The sequence below is a fragment of the Sciurus carolinensis genome, chromosome 5, assembly GCF_902686445.1.
Source record: "Sciurus carolinensis chromosome 5, mSciCar1.2, whole genome shotgun sequence".
Lineage (NCBI taxonomy): Eukaryota > Metazoa > Chordata > Mammalia > Rodentia > Sciuridae > Sciurus > Sciurus carolinensis.
This window is the reverse complement of record NC_062217.1, coordinates 128,561,201-128,575,096: the sequence shown is the minus strand read 5'-3', so window position 1 is coordinate 128,575,096 and position 13,896 is coordinate 128,561,201. Positions and strand designations below refer to the sequence as shown.

General features: G+C 50.6%; 1 protein-coding gene across 3 annotated transcripts in view; it reads left to right on the top strand.

Annotated features, from left to right (window-relative positions):
• The window catches only part of Dlg5 (discs large MAGUK scaffold protein 5), a 101,725-nt gene extending 96,015 nt beyond the window's left edge, over positions 1–5,710 (top strand). Inside the window, exons 28-32 of one of the 3 annotated variants that reach the window (XM_047553017.1) lie at positions 386–529; positions 752–879; positions 1,716–1,825; positions 2,247–2,356; positions 3,689–5,710. In XM_047553017.1, coding sequence (XP_047408973.1) covers positions 386–529; positions 752–879; positions 1,716–1,825; positions 2,247–2,356; positions 3,689–3,792 — 596 coding nt within the window. In that variant the 3' untranslated portion in view covers positions 3,793–5,710. The remainder of the gene's footprint in view (positions 1–385; positions 530–751; positions 880–1,715; positions 1,826–2,246; positions 2,357–3,688) is intronic. The other 2 variants (XM_047553015.1, XM_047553018.1) reach the window with 2 other exon arrangements.
• Positions 5,711–13,896: the final 8,186 nt, after the last annotated feature.

Here is a 13,896-nt window from a genome sequence, read left to right as displayed (position 1 = left end):
TCACACCTGCCTGTGTCAAGGAGGCTGTGGCCTCACCTCTGACAAGCAAAGAGGAAAGGAGATGCTGGTGGATGCAGCAGCCCTGGGACCCCTAAGAGACAAAGTGCTGAGATGGTCAGCCCCCACTGCCTGCGCATCCTCGGAGGCGGGGGTGTGTGTGCACTTCAGGAGCAACTGTGCCCTGGTGTGCCCGGGAGGTGGGGCTGCTGGTGCCAGCGCCGGGGAAATCCCAGGAACACCAGGGGAGCTTGCCACCCTCCCTGGCTCCGGGTTCATGAAGGGGGCGCGCCTGCCCAGGGTGAGGTCAGCGGGCAGGGGTGCCCAGTCCGACTCCTGCCCTCCGTTCCATGCTGGGCCAGTGACACTGCCATGCTCTCTCCCTCAGATTCAGTGAGTTTGGCCTATCAGCGGGTCCAGAAGGTGGACTGCACCTCCCTGAGGCCTGTTCTGATCCTGGGGCCCCTACTGGACGTAGTGAAGGAGATGCTGGTAAACGAGGCTCCTGGCAAGTTCTGCAGATGCCCACTTGGTAAGGGGTGCCCTCTGTGCCCACTGGGCTGTGTCTGTCCCTGTACACCTGCCTCCCTGGTCAGGCTTGGTGGACAGCACTGGTACCAGACCACGTGTGTGCCAGACCCCTGCTGACTCAGAACCTGCCTGTGACCTCCAGAGAGAGGCCGTGCAGTGTTCTGCCCCTCCATCAGGGCGCTGCAGGCCCTACTGCCCTGACCTCTACGCCTGTGCCTTGCAGAGGTGATGAAGGCCTCCCAGCAGGCCATTGAGCGGGGCGTGAAGGACTGCCTGTTTGTCGACTACAAGCGGAGGAGCGGCCATTTCGACGTGACCACCGTGGCATCAATAAAGGAGATCACAGATAAGGTACCTGTGACCTGAACCGAAGCCCAAGCACCTGGGGAGCCCTGGGGTGCGTGCTCCTGTGGCATGACTAGCACACGAGTCACCTGGGGGTGTTGTTAGAGCTACCCACACCACCTCTGCCCCTTTGAGGGGGTCTGAGAAGACCCTGGGATGCTGGGGAAGGCCTCTCATGGGGCATCCCAGAATAGGGGCCCTGCAAGCAGATGCTGAACTCATGGGCACAGTTTTTAGGGACAGGGAACAACCTCCTCTCAGGTCCTTTGCCCTCAAGAAAGCCAAAAGCATGTTCTGATGCTTCTGATGTCCTGGGGTTCATGCACCAGGCAGCATGAGGAGGGGGACAACTGCAAGGTGTGTGGGTGAAGCAGCCACTCATGAGTCTTGGGGGACCTGTGGGATGTGTTTCAGTCACGCCACACAAAGGCACATATTCCCCGCCTTCCCCACCAGAGTCCCTTCCACAGTCTGGCAGAGTATCTGTGAGACTGGGATGGGACAGGGCTTAAAGAAGGTCCATGCATCGAGGCAGAGGCAGGACAGGAAGTTTGGAGTTGGGCTGGCCAGACCCCACTCAGCCCTGTTCCGGGCCGTGACAGCTGTCAGAATGGCCGATGTGGGGAGATGTCCCTGGGTGAGGTCTCCCTCCAGGTCATCTGTGTGGCCTTCCTGAGAGACTGGTTCTGCTGCCTCTTTGCATCTCGAGGGAGGGAGGTAGAGCTGAATGAGGCCAGGGCAGGGGGTCCCCTTGGTGTCAGAAGAGCAGCCCTGGAGGCATCTGCAGAAGACTGCTCCCCCACCCCCCACCTGCCCTCCACTCACTCTGCACCTACCCCCAGAACCGACACTGTCTCCTGGATGTCGCCCCCCATGCCATCGAGCGCCTGCACCACATGCACATCTACCCCATCGTCATCTTCATCCACTACAAGAGCGCCAAGCACATCAAGTAGGTGCCTGGCCCCTTCGGCTCAACTGGGGCTACGCCAGGGGTGGCTGTGGCCAGCCAGCATGGTTCCTGAGTATGGCTGTCTTTGTTTGCATGACTTCCCTCCTCCCCTCCTCCTCCCTTTCCTCCCAGCATGCTCCTCAGAAGGCCAGAGGAATAGGTAGTGACTGGGGCTGGGTCTGCTTGGTCCTGCCCATGACTGTCCCTCCCCACTTGGCCTTCCTGCACTGCATGCTCCCGCGTGTGCTTGGGGCCGCCCTCCTGTCTGTGCACGTGCTAGGTGCCCGCTTTCCCAGCAACCTACTTTATGGGGGAGGACCTGCCTCTGCCCCTGCCTTGCTGGAGCCCCTGCCACCCAGAACAAAGACAAGGGCCCGAGGGAGACTTGAGGCTCAGCCTGGTTGCCCGACTGTCCCAACAGGGAGCAGAGAGACCCCATCTACCTGAGGGACAAGGTGACACAGAGGCATTCCAAAGAGCAGTTTGAGACAGCTCAGAAGATCGAACAGGAGTACAGCAGGTACTTCACAGGTAGGTGCCCCAGCCTGGCCAGGGGCGTGGACATGGGCTTCCACAGCTGGCTTTGTCAGAACAGGTGACAGCCACCCTCCTGCACAGGTGAGATGTTGGGACTGCAGTGGCAGGCGGTGCCTGGGTTTCCACAGGGAGGAGCGTGAAGCCCACCGACTGGCCTCAGGTGGTGGTCTGGCCTGGCCTGCCCCAGTTTTCCGCATGCAGCGGTGGGTGCCTCACAGCACGGCACCATGCAGCACCGCTGCGGTGTCCTGGGCAGATGGGAAACCTGAAAGCCCCCCTCCCCTGTCTGGGCCAGCAGTGCACATGGCTACTGTCCCCTGCCCCTCCAAGGGAGGCCAGTTTTTGCCCTGGGCTTTGGTGAGGGAAAGCTGCACTCTGGCCATCTCTGCTTTGTAAAGTAAACCAGATCCACAGAAGCGGGGCTCCAGCTTCGCCTTCTGAATCTCAGCCGCTGGTGTAAAAATCAGCCTCCTGTAGGGGGTTAGCATTGCGGCCAGAGAGAGGAGGGGGCAGGGATTTTAATTGTGTTGTGCACGGTCGGGACCTGGAGTGGTGCTTCCTGCCTACAGGAAGTCCAGGCCCCGCAGCCAGCTTGGTTTTATGTGTCTGTGCATGCATGCCTATTTTATTTCCACTTCACCACAGCCTGGTGCTCTAGTCACATACGTAATCAATTCCTAGAAAAATGAAATGTGAAAATGCTAGAACTTATAAAATCCCTTTTTTCTTTTTTTTTTTTTCTAATTGGATTCAACTGACAAAGTTGCACCATCCCATTTCCAGAGCATTCTCAACGCTCACTGCTGCTTTCTGAGTGCTCCTTGTCACAGCCGGGGAGGCTTTGCTAGCCATGCTGTTCTGTGGAGCACGCTGGGAGTAGCCCTGACCTGGTCTCGGTGGTTCCCTGGCACTGGCCCTCACCTTTGCTGGGACTCTCCTCCAGGCCACGGACACCTGGTTCCTTAGACTCCTCCTTGTCTCCCGCAGAGTCCCCCTGCTGAAAGGGCATTGCCACATGCCCCCAGACTGCTTTCCCGTCTGCTGCACTACCCCCGTGTATGGGACCAGACCAGCCCCAGCCAGGGTGCCACTGTAGTGGGGCGGGCAGTTTATCTGGGGGTGGTCAACTCCCTAGGGGGAATTTCTTTTCCTTCTCTTGCCCAGTTTCCCGAGGCGAGAGGAGAGTTGAGTTGGGGTGGGACAGACGCCCTGCCTTGCTCAGTGAAGACAGGCACATAGTAGAGTGGGCACACTATTCATTGGCCTCCAAGCGGGTGTTTCCTCGGAGCTCAATGGCCTGTGTGTGTTCGGGGGGCTCTTCTGCAGGGGTCGTCCAGGGAGGAGCCCTGTCCAGCATTTGCACTCAGATCTTGGCAACGGTCAATCAAGAACAAAGTAAAGTCCTGTGGATTCCCGCCTGCCCGCTCTAGGGGAAGTGGACACCAGGAGGCGACTTGACCAGCCTGCTGGTGGGGAGACTGGCTTGCTCTTCTCCAGCAACTGAAAACAGAAATGGGTCTGTTTATAGACGTGCAGGGGAAGGATCCAGAACCAGGACTCCAGAAACACCTCCTTGGTGGACAGGGGGTGGTGGCGGCACGGATCTGGGCCCAGGCCGGCAGACTGCTCCTCTCACATGTGCTTTAAGACAAAACAAAGCAGAAAACGCAAAAGACTTGATAAGAGGGGTACAACACCCACCTTTCTATAGCCAGCCGATCAGAGATGCTGCACAGAGAGCCTTTCAGATCACAAGTTTACAAGCCTTTTCTAAGTATCTGGTTGTTATGTTTACGTGGACGGCCCCGAGCTGCTGGTGCCCAACCCCACCCCCTCTGCCTCCCTGTCCCTTCAGTTTTGTTCCTGTCTTCAGCAGAAAGACCCTGGAACCTTGCGGGGGCTGCCTTGCCTCAGGAGGTTCTTGTCAGTGGGACCAGAGCTTCAACAGACTTCCTGCTCCTCGGCAGTACCTCTCCTGGAAGGACCTCGAGACTGCAGGTGCTCAGACCGCTGGAGGTGGCAGAACCAGTGCCTGGGTGGGGACAACTTGCCGGGGCAGCGTTTTCCTTCCACACCAGGGGAGGCAACTTCGGCATCCTCACAAGCTCGCCTCTTGGCCTCTCCCTCCCGTTTCCCCTGCCCCCAAACGTCATCGGTCTCCCGGTTCTTCTCCAGTTGCGTTTATTATTTAAGCATTGTGTGTGGTCCATCAGGGCTTCGTGGGGTCTCAGTGACATGGCTGGGACCTGGGCAGGGTGGACACATGCCATGGCTCCCCTCGAGGTTCTGAGAGTCCCGACAGCCCTTTCTCAGTGCAGTGTGGGCCATTTTGGATGTGAAAACACTCGTGTTTCAGATTTTGAATGAGAGCTTTTAGGGGGAGTTTAATGGTCAGCATTGCCACCATTGAAAATCTAAAAATAAAACCTGCAACCTTGTTCATCTTGGTTACAGGGTTCACGGCATGAACCTGACTTTGGTCTTCGTTGGGTTACTTTGGGCTTTGTTGGGTTTCTGTTGTTTTCATTCTTTTGCACTTCTGATGCCGGATAAGTCTGGCTGAAGATTTGATGTGGTTCCTCCTTAAACTGTGTGTCCTGTTAATAGGTACTGTACCGGGCTCCGCGTAAGTGTCATTGGGGTAGGACCTATATTTTAATACTGTTCCTAACATTTCATTTTAATAGCAGGATGTCTTTGATTTGATTTTATTCTTTGTAATTCTAGAAACTAGACTGTAGTTTAGCCATTACTGACATTTTTAAAAAAGGGATATATTTTCTTGCACAGCTGTTCAAAAGAAAAACAAGTTTCAGTCCTCAATGCTGTCCTTTGTTTCCCAGGTACAAGTTTTCTAGCTCAGACGACTGAGAAAAACTGTAGACCATTCTGGAGGCATTGCTTGCACGCTGTTTTTCTATGTTGCAGGCAGGTTGGGTTGTGATGGGCAGTGTGCAGGCAGGTACGGATCTGACAGCCTGGGATGTTCTGTACTAAAATGTTACTTTGTATCAAAAAGTTTTAGTACAACAAATAAAGGTCAATTTCAGTAACGTGTTGCGTGTAGATACCTGCATCCGCTTCTTTCTGTTGTCTCCCAGTATTCCTGAATTGCAGACTGTATTTCCCCTCTGCCACATGTGGCTGGACTGGCTGGTGCCTGAGGTCCTTTCCTGCTCCTGTGGGCAGAGGTCCCTTTTACCTACTGCCATCAGGCTCCCTTCTTCCCCGTCCCATCTGACTGTCAGGTGTTCTGTGGCGTAGTGTCTGCAGTGGGGTGGCTTGCAGGCATGTTCCAAGCCGTGAGCAGCAAAAAGGCAGTGAGCTAAACCCTCCGGGGTCCCTGAATGTTCTCAGGCCGTGGACGGGAAGGGCCCACCTGGCATGGAACCATGTGGGACCTCAAAGCATCATGTTGTGACATCACCCAATACTGTAGGGCCCTTGGTGCCACCTGCTTGGGCTGGAAGTCCATGTTCAGGGTGATGGGAAAGGGAATGGGGGAAAGTTGGGAGGTGTGGCCTGTGGTAGCTAGAGCTCCGGTGTAACTAGAGCTAGAATACTAAGAATACTAAGTAGCCCCTCAGAGAAGAAGATTGGCATGGCGGGTGTGTACGAGGATGTGGCTGGGGAGTAGGCGTGCCTAGGACCATTTGACCCATAGCATTTTTTTTTGATTTGGCGTTATTTTTTTAAAGGCAGTCTAGAGCAGGGAACATCGTAGAAAGAGTATCTTAAATGTGTCTGTTGTTGAGTCAGAGGTGAAGTACTGCTGTGCACCTGCAGGTTGGGATTGGGGGATAAGGGAAGACCCAGCCCTGCAGCTGCAGGAGGGGCGCTGTCCGGCCGCCTGCCTCCATGTTTATGCCGTGTTCTGAGCCTGGCTGGTTGGGGGAGGCCTCGAGATGTGAAGAGAGGAGGCTGGAGGAAGGGATGCTTAGTCTTCAGTGGTCCAGGGAAGCGAGGGCAAGAGCATGTCATGGATGTCCCCAAGAGGAAGGCAGCTGTGGTTTCCACTGAGGACTAGGAGAAGCCTATGGTCTTCCTGCAAACTCACAGTGCCATGAGGTGGCAGCGCTGTCGCTGGGATGCCCTTGTGGGGGAGGTCATGACTGAATGGAACCCAGAAGACAAAAGGGCCACCCCACCCCAGAATCTTGTGCTTTGTGTCCTGCCATGAATGGACTCCAATATTCTTAAGTCACCTACTGTGTGCCAGACACTGTACGTGGTGACTTACGTGCAGTATACATTTTCTCAGTATTTAAGTGCTTTATTAAATTTTTAATGGTATTTTGATTGTGGCATTTTTAAAAATTCAAATTAAAAAGAGTTTTGAGAGCAGTGAACTACCTATCTAAAGATGGCCAAACATTGTCATTTTGAAACCAAAGAACATTCTGTTTTAATATGCTGAGCCAGATATGCAAAACTTGACTTAAACAAGAGGCCTTGGGCCACAACATATACTGTATGACAGATGAAATAGCTGCCCTCACTATTTTCTTGCATTGGATGCATTCTCAGAAAAAGCATGGATTTACCAAATTTTATCGCCCTGTGTTTTGCCATGAGTTGTATTTAGATATTTTATCGCATTTCATCCTGCTTTAGAAAATATGTTTGGATACAATTTCTAATCAAATAGTTTGGGACTGAAGCTCCCAGGGGCAGAATTCTCTGGATGCCAATAACAAAGACAGAGATACCGGTTCACAGTGTGAAAGAACCTGTCTTCCATTTTATCTGATCCTGCTGATCTTGGGATGGAAACATGATGTTGTACCTCAATAAAATCTCTGCAGATGCTCTTGGGAGCTTAATGCGTATCCTAGTTTTGGAGAACACGTGTTTATCTGCTGGGGAAGAAATACAGGCTGATCTGCATCTCCTGGAGATTTTGTCTAGTGTCTTCAAAAGCATTTTGAGGAGGACTTGGGTTACTACCAACACAGCATTATAGATGGAGTAGCTGGAGTCAGACTTGGCATTTCTTGGCATAAACTCTGAGGAAGGATTTGGTGGCCAGAATACAATTTTGCCACATAGTGAACCAGGAGGTGAGCCATCCAAAACGTGGAAGGACAGGTTACTGACATAAAAAGTCTTCTGGGAATTGGGAAGGGTTAACAGACTTGAGAAAGTGCTCGAGGGCAACAGGAGGGGGGGTTGGTAGATATGAGAGACTTCCATGGAAAGAGCACAGCATGTGCTAAACTTCACATTAACAGTGTCCCCCATTCTAGAATAGTCCACACTTCCCTGCCATTTAAAAGAATTTCCTGCAGTGTCCACAACAATAAGCGCCCCTCCCTCCCCCCATCATCATATAGTCTGCACACACTGGCACCCAACACTCGGGTCCTAGTCATGAGAAAGCGCTGATCCATGCCTTTTCTTAGTGGCATGGAGCTTTTCTGTAAAAGGCCACACGGGTTCCTTTCTTTAGCATCTCTGCTTTCAGATCCTGAAGGGACCGTTTTCCTTGCATCAGATACAGAGTCCATGGCCACCCATGTCCAGCCACAGCGAAGCAATATTGTCATCATTCTGTGGTCCAGAGAGCTGTCCTTGGTGGTCACACTGTAAGAGTGATTATCACTTAGCGTCAAAAGGGACCACCTGTGACCTGTGGGTTTTGAAGAGCCCCCGGAGAGTTCAGATCTCTGCTGAGAAGGTCGAAGTGGTTCCTGCAGTGGTTGATGACTGACTGGTTCTGGATCTTGACAGTCGAGATTAGATTAAAAGATACAGTCCCTCAATGCATATCCTACTTCCGGAGGGTGTATCTGCTAGGGAAGAAATTGTTCTACCGTTGTTTTACAATTGTTCACTGCATAGGCCGTATAGAGGTGGACACCCAAGGGCAGGTTGGGGAGCTGCCGAGAGTCCTTGCTGACCTCAGTGGCAAGATGAAAGGCACTGCTCGCTCCCAAGCTAGCCATCACAGTCTTTGTTCTTCTTAAGAGGATTGCTGGTTACCAGTTTTCTGCTCGTATTTGTGGAGTTGATCCATCACCGTTGTCACCAACAAGCAGCTGCACTACCTTCATTTCCTTACGTTTGTGCTGCTTCCTGTTTTCCTCAACCCACGGCTAATCATCTTCACTGCCCTCACGCCCTTTGTGCTTCCTCTGACGTCACTCCCACCTGAGTGGGTTCCGAGTCCTGAACACTCCTACCTCCTTTGCTCCTACTGTTTGATTCACTGCACAGTCTTCTGTTCCGTTGGTAGGCTTCAAGTGAGGGTGTTTCTCAAGAGACTCCTTAACCTGTGCACTTGCTCTATTTTGTCCTCTTTGGTCTGCAGCTCCTGATAAACACCCAACACACTTCCGAGGAAGACTCTCAGAGGTGCTCAGAATCCCCAGGTGATTCTTCCTCTTCCTCTTGTACTAATCCTAATATGGACACCATGTCACTTTTTATTATTCTTCTGTCAACATAATTCAAATTGCCATAATTTGTTCATTCTCATGAAGCACTTTCCATAGTATCAATGCCTTCTTCTTTTCTGGTTGCTGGCCCTATTGCTCCTTCCTGGTTTTTCCAGCAGCTTTCCATAGCTATATAAAATTTACATTTTGTTTTGTTTTTTTAATTTTTTTTTTTTTTTTTTTTGGTACTGGGAATCGAACTCTAGAGGCACTTACCACTGAGCCACATCTCCAGCCCTTTTTTGTAGTTTCTCTTGTGCTAGGCTAGCTCATATGCAGGGTAAGGGCATGAAGTTAAGACCCGGACTCCGGGAGTTGGGTGGAAAGCAGGCTAGTGGCGAGCAGCCTGCAAACTTGTTTATTGTGGGAACAGCTATACGTTTTATAGGTTTCTTGCCCAATCACAATGTGCCACGGGGGATCAGACCACCAGGCTCCTATACGGGTTCCCTTGGTAACACTGAGTCAGTTTGGGGGCAGTTGTTTACTTTCCTAGGTAGCCAAAGCGGAACGCTCCTCCCTGCTAGTTACACACTTACACACTTGAGACGTTCACTGCTGCCAGCCAAGAACTAGGATTTCTCCCAACACTTTTTTAAAAAATTTTTTTTGTTTTTGTTTTTGAGACAGGGTCTCACTAAGTTCCTGAGGCTGATTTTCAACTTGTGATCCTCCTGCCTCAGCCTCCTGAGCGGCTGAATTTTAGGCATGCACCACCACACCTGGCATATAAATTTACTTTGGGGATATTTCCCGGAAGAGCAGCAATAGCAGCCTATAATGCTGGATGTCACCCTCCCTGATGTGTGCAGGGACCTGGCACAGCAAATCTCAGAGATGGTATTCATCACCCAGCAGGGCAGGCTGATGCTCCCACAGGTTGCTGGAAGCTTGGCGGATGCTGAAGACCTGGCTCATGGGCCTGAGCCCACTCTGCAGCTCTCCCTGCTGCTACGAGCTGGGCTCAGGAGATGAACGTTTTTAAATTGGCACAGCTATATGCTATTGTGGCATATTCATACTTGTGCATAACTGAGTTTGATTGGTTTCCCCAGTGCCTCCTCTCGCCCTCCTGGCCGCCACCCCCTTGCTCCCCCCCTTCATTGACCCTACCTGCATTCCCTCTATTTTCATAAGAACCCCCTTTTCCTTTTTTCTCTCTAGCTTCTGCATATGAGAGAAAGCACAGGACTCTTGACTTTATGTTCCAGTAGCTGGGACCAGGTTCCTAATAACTTCCTTGGCATTGTGTTGGATCCAACAGAGAAGACAATTGCCGGTGCTGAGCAACTTCAAAAGTTTGATTAAAGCCTTTAGGATGTCTGTCTGCAAGAAGGAACTGACCTACTCAAGTGTGGTCATCACTGTGCCACCTTTCCAGCTCCTGGGGAAGGAACCAACTGAGCAAGTCAGGGCAGTGGCTGCGTGTACCCAATGGCAAAAGCCAGCACAGCTAGAGGGTGCTCAGAGCAATATATGCATGCGATAGTTGCAGCCCCTGAGGTGAGCCCCAATCTTGACTGCAGTGGAAGAGGTTAAGTTTCTCAGAGACCTTCCCCTGTTGCCAGGCACCAACAGGCCCTCCCCAACAGGGAGTCAAACCTCACAGGGGAAGTTTCCCATCCATTCCAGGGCAGCTAGTTAGTGGGGCAAGAAACACCCCATGTTTGCATGTTGGGTCCAAAGCCCCAGAAAGGACAGCAGGAGCTACAGTCCAATATCCATGTTTGATACTGCTTCAGTTTGCAGGCTTGGGAGTGCAGGCTCTGGCATGGAGACGTTCCTCCCACCCCAGGGTACACTCAGCGGCCTCTAGTTTATTGGCATAGTCAGATTTGACAACTGTACCAATCTACAGGAAAGAACGCAGAAGTGAGAAGGGCCAGACCCCCCAACCCTGCGGGGGGTAGTGCACATCTCCACAGCAGCGAACCCACCCAGCTGTGGGAAGTGGCTGCAGAAAAGACTTCTGGGTTTCCTTGTGGCCTCACCCTCTGCATGCCTCAGAAGGCTCCTAGGATTAGGTGGGGTCCTGTCTGCTCTAGTGCTTGAAAGGACACACATCTCCTGATGGGTTCAGGAGAGGAATGAATAATGAATTTCAGGACTCCAGTGGGCAGAACTGAAAAGCCTTGGCTTAGAAGACCTCTCTCTGGAAGTATTTGGTGATCAGATGATCTAGGAGTTTTTTTTTTTTTTATGTTTCAAAAACTTGTCTTTCTGAATTCCAAAGGCTCACATTGTTGATTTAAGTGTGACTGACTGAATTTTTGACCAAGACCCTCCCAGCTTACAGGAAGTCTCTTTCCCCAGCCAAGCAACTCACGACACTATACAGGTGACTTTCACATGCACTATATTTGACCTTTTCTCATGGTTTCCTCTTCATTTTAATGGTATTTATAATTTTTTTATTCAAATTAAAACTAAACTTATTTTTATGGGATCAGTGTAATTAACTACATAGCTAATGAAAAGAGGGCCAACCCTCGTCATTTTAAAACCACAGCACATTCTGTTTTGATATATTGGGCTGGAAATGCAAAGATGTGATTTCAGTTGCACCATGGGACACACATTAAGACAAATTCTGGATGAAAAAAATGAAACCATTCATTTATTGTAAATCTTAGTATAGGTGCCTGGGTAAAACATCCAGACAGTATGAGTTGAGAAGTCAAGAGTTCAGGGCCACTGACCCTGTGAGGGATCTGGCCATTACCACCTTAACTATGGTGGCTCAGCATCAGCCATACGAGTAGACCACTGAAAGGAGAACAAGCAAAGACTGTCCCTGGATTGCTGTAGCCAGGAGTCAGCCACTGTCACTTGCCTTTGGCAGGGACTCAAAGGCAGGTGGGGTGGTGGGAAGCTCCCTAGTGGGAAGGGGAGTCATCAGGTGTGCCCAATCAGGGGCTGCAGGCATGGAAAAGCTGTAGGTGAGCTACCTAGGCACAAGGTGACCCTATGGTACCAGTTAGGGATGCAGATGTGGCTTCTCTGGTTGGTCCTACCAAACCGGAAGCAGGGGCAAAAACGAGAGAAGTCAGTTATTGATCAAATCCTGGCCACTTGGGTTCAATCGCTGCAGGGATTGTTCGACTTCCTGAATTGGTTGCCACAGGTCATGGCTCATAGTCCCATTTTTGTCTGTGGGCTGACCATTGTCTATTAGTATATTCTAGAGCTCATAATCCATCAGCTGATATTCAACACGAAGAAGTGTGCAGTTCCACCTGTGATGTTGCCAAAAATGTTTGTTTCCCCAAATCTCAAGCTTTTTAAGTCTAACCACGGGTTCACAGGAAGTTTGGAGAATGAAGAAACAATCAAGGAAACCTGAAATGAGGGCTATTCCCGATCTCTTCCATGCTCTAAAGGTGTGGGGAAGGAGGCGGGTGGGGGACTGTCAGATTAAAAGTTTTAAGACACTTATTTAACTAAATAAAAATAGTTTATCTGGGAGAAAATCGAGAGCTGAATATGGAACCAAGTTCTCTGCCATCAGGGAATCACATATTAGGGCGTTCATGGCATTGTGCAGGGTGACATGTCATGGCAATGAGAACTCAACTCTTCAGAGATGAGGTGTCCAGTGTCATTTCCTCTGACGTAGTTCAGTTAGGGAAAAAAAAAAAAAAAAACATGGTTGATGCAATATGGCAATATGTAGTGGGTTTAGACCTAGGTCGTGAGGATATGGGTTTTTATTCCCCAAAGCAGACTGGTCTGCACGCTTGTTATAGTAATGCTTAGAAAGGGGACCATGCTTCCATCCTCTGTCAGATAGTTTTATGTCGATGCATGCACAACAGGCTGGCCTTCTGCCCTCTTATTTACCCCTAACCTAATTCTAATCTACCTACTTGATTTTTCTCCACCAACACACTATGGAGACTTTCCCATATCATGTCTCCTTTTTATGGCCACACACACAGAGAACTTATATGTGGGAGTTTACCACCACTTATTTACTATGGATGACTTGGTTTTTCATTTTTATATAGTCTGTGTGCTGTGAAAAGCATTATGTGATGCTCTTCTCAAAGAAACAGTGAAGGCGGCATTCAAGGAAATAGACTGCTGGCTCGCCCCGAGGCACAGAGTCAAGTAGGAGAGAACCAGGCTTTGAATCCAAGTCCACATTGTCCCTGGAGCCCCGGGGATCTTCCTCTTACACCACATTGTCAAACAGACCTCATAAAACTGATGCTTCTCAGAAAGTGATTTGTCCCCTGGTGGATAGCTCAGGGAGGGGAGGGCACTTCCTCCGGAGTCAAACGCTTGCTCCACTGCTTTGCCTCTGTTCACAGCAGCCGGCTCACTTTAAACACTGAGTCATCTGACTTTTCATTTCCTTTTCTGTACCTGGGGCCGCCATTTCCACACAATCAGTAAGATGATGTCTTTGAAGGAGGAAGAACAAGCAGGAACCATTGCTGGGAAAGTCGAACATCTCTGTCACTGCCATTAATAGAGAGTGCGTCCCACGCAATTCCCTGCCTGCCCCTTTTGTGATTCGTTTCCCACCAACCTGACTGGTAGACTCATGTGTCTTCCCCCATTGCAAGGGACTCAGAGAAAAATTTGGGTGTCTAGCTCAGGGAGACAGGGCCTACTGTTGGCAATATCTCACGTGCAGGAAGGCTATTCAGAAGATGCTGGGCAGCTTCCAACATAACAGATGCAGGACAGGGGCCTAATATAGGAGAAATACATAGCAGGGCATCAATGGCATGTAATGGCGTGAACTCATTTTCTAATGCTATTTTGAAGAACGTTCCATAGGGCCGAAAATCTCAAAACATCATATGAGAAAGAGATTTACAAAACCACTATCTAGGATAGTCTCAAGTCGCTTGCTGGGAAACCTGACATAGGTATCTACCTGGGTCTTCCGTGAAGCAGATGCCAACATGGGAAGAGACACACAAGATGTTTCTTGGGGAAATGCCTGTGGATCAAGGCGGGGATGGGGTAGGGCAGGCAGGGCAGCTCTCAGACTGAAGATAGGTCTGGGTCCTGCGCAGGGAGAGAGGGAAGCAAAGACTGAGTAGGAAGAGCCTCAAACTGCAGTTCAATTCTGAGAAAATCTCA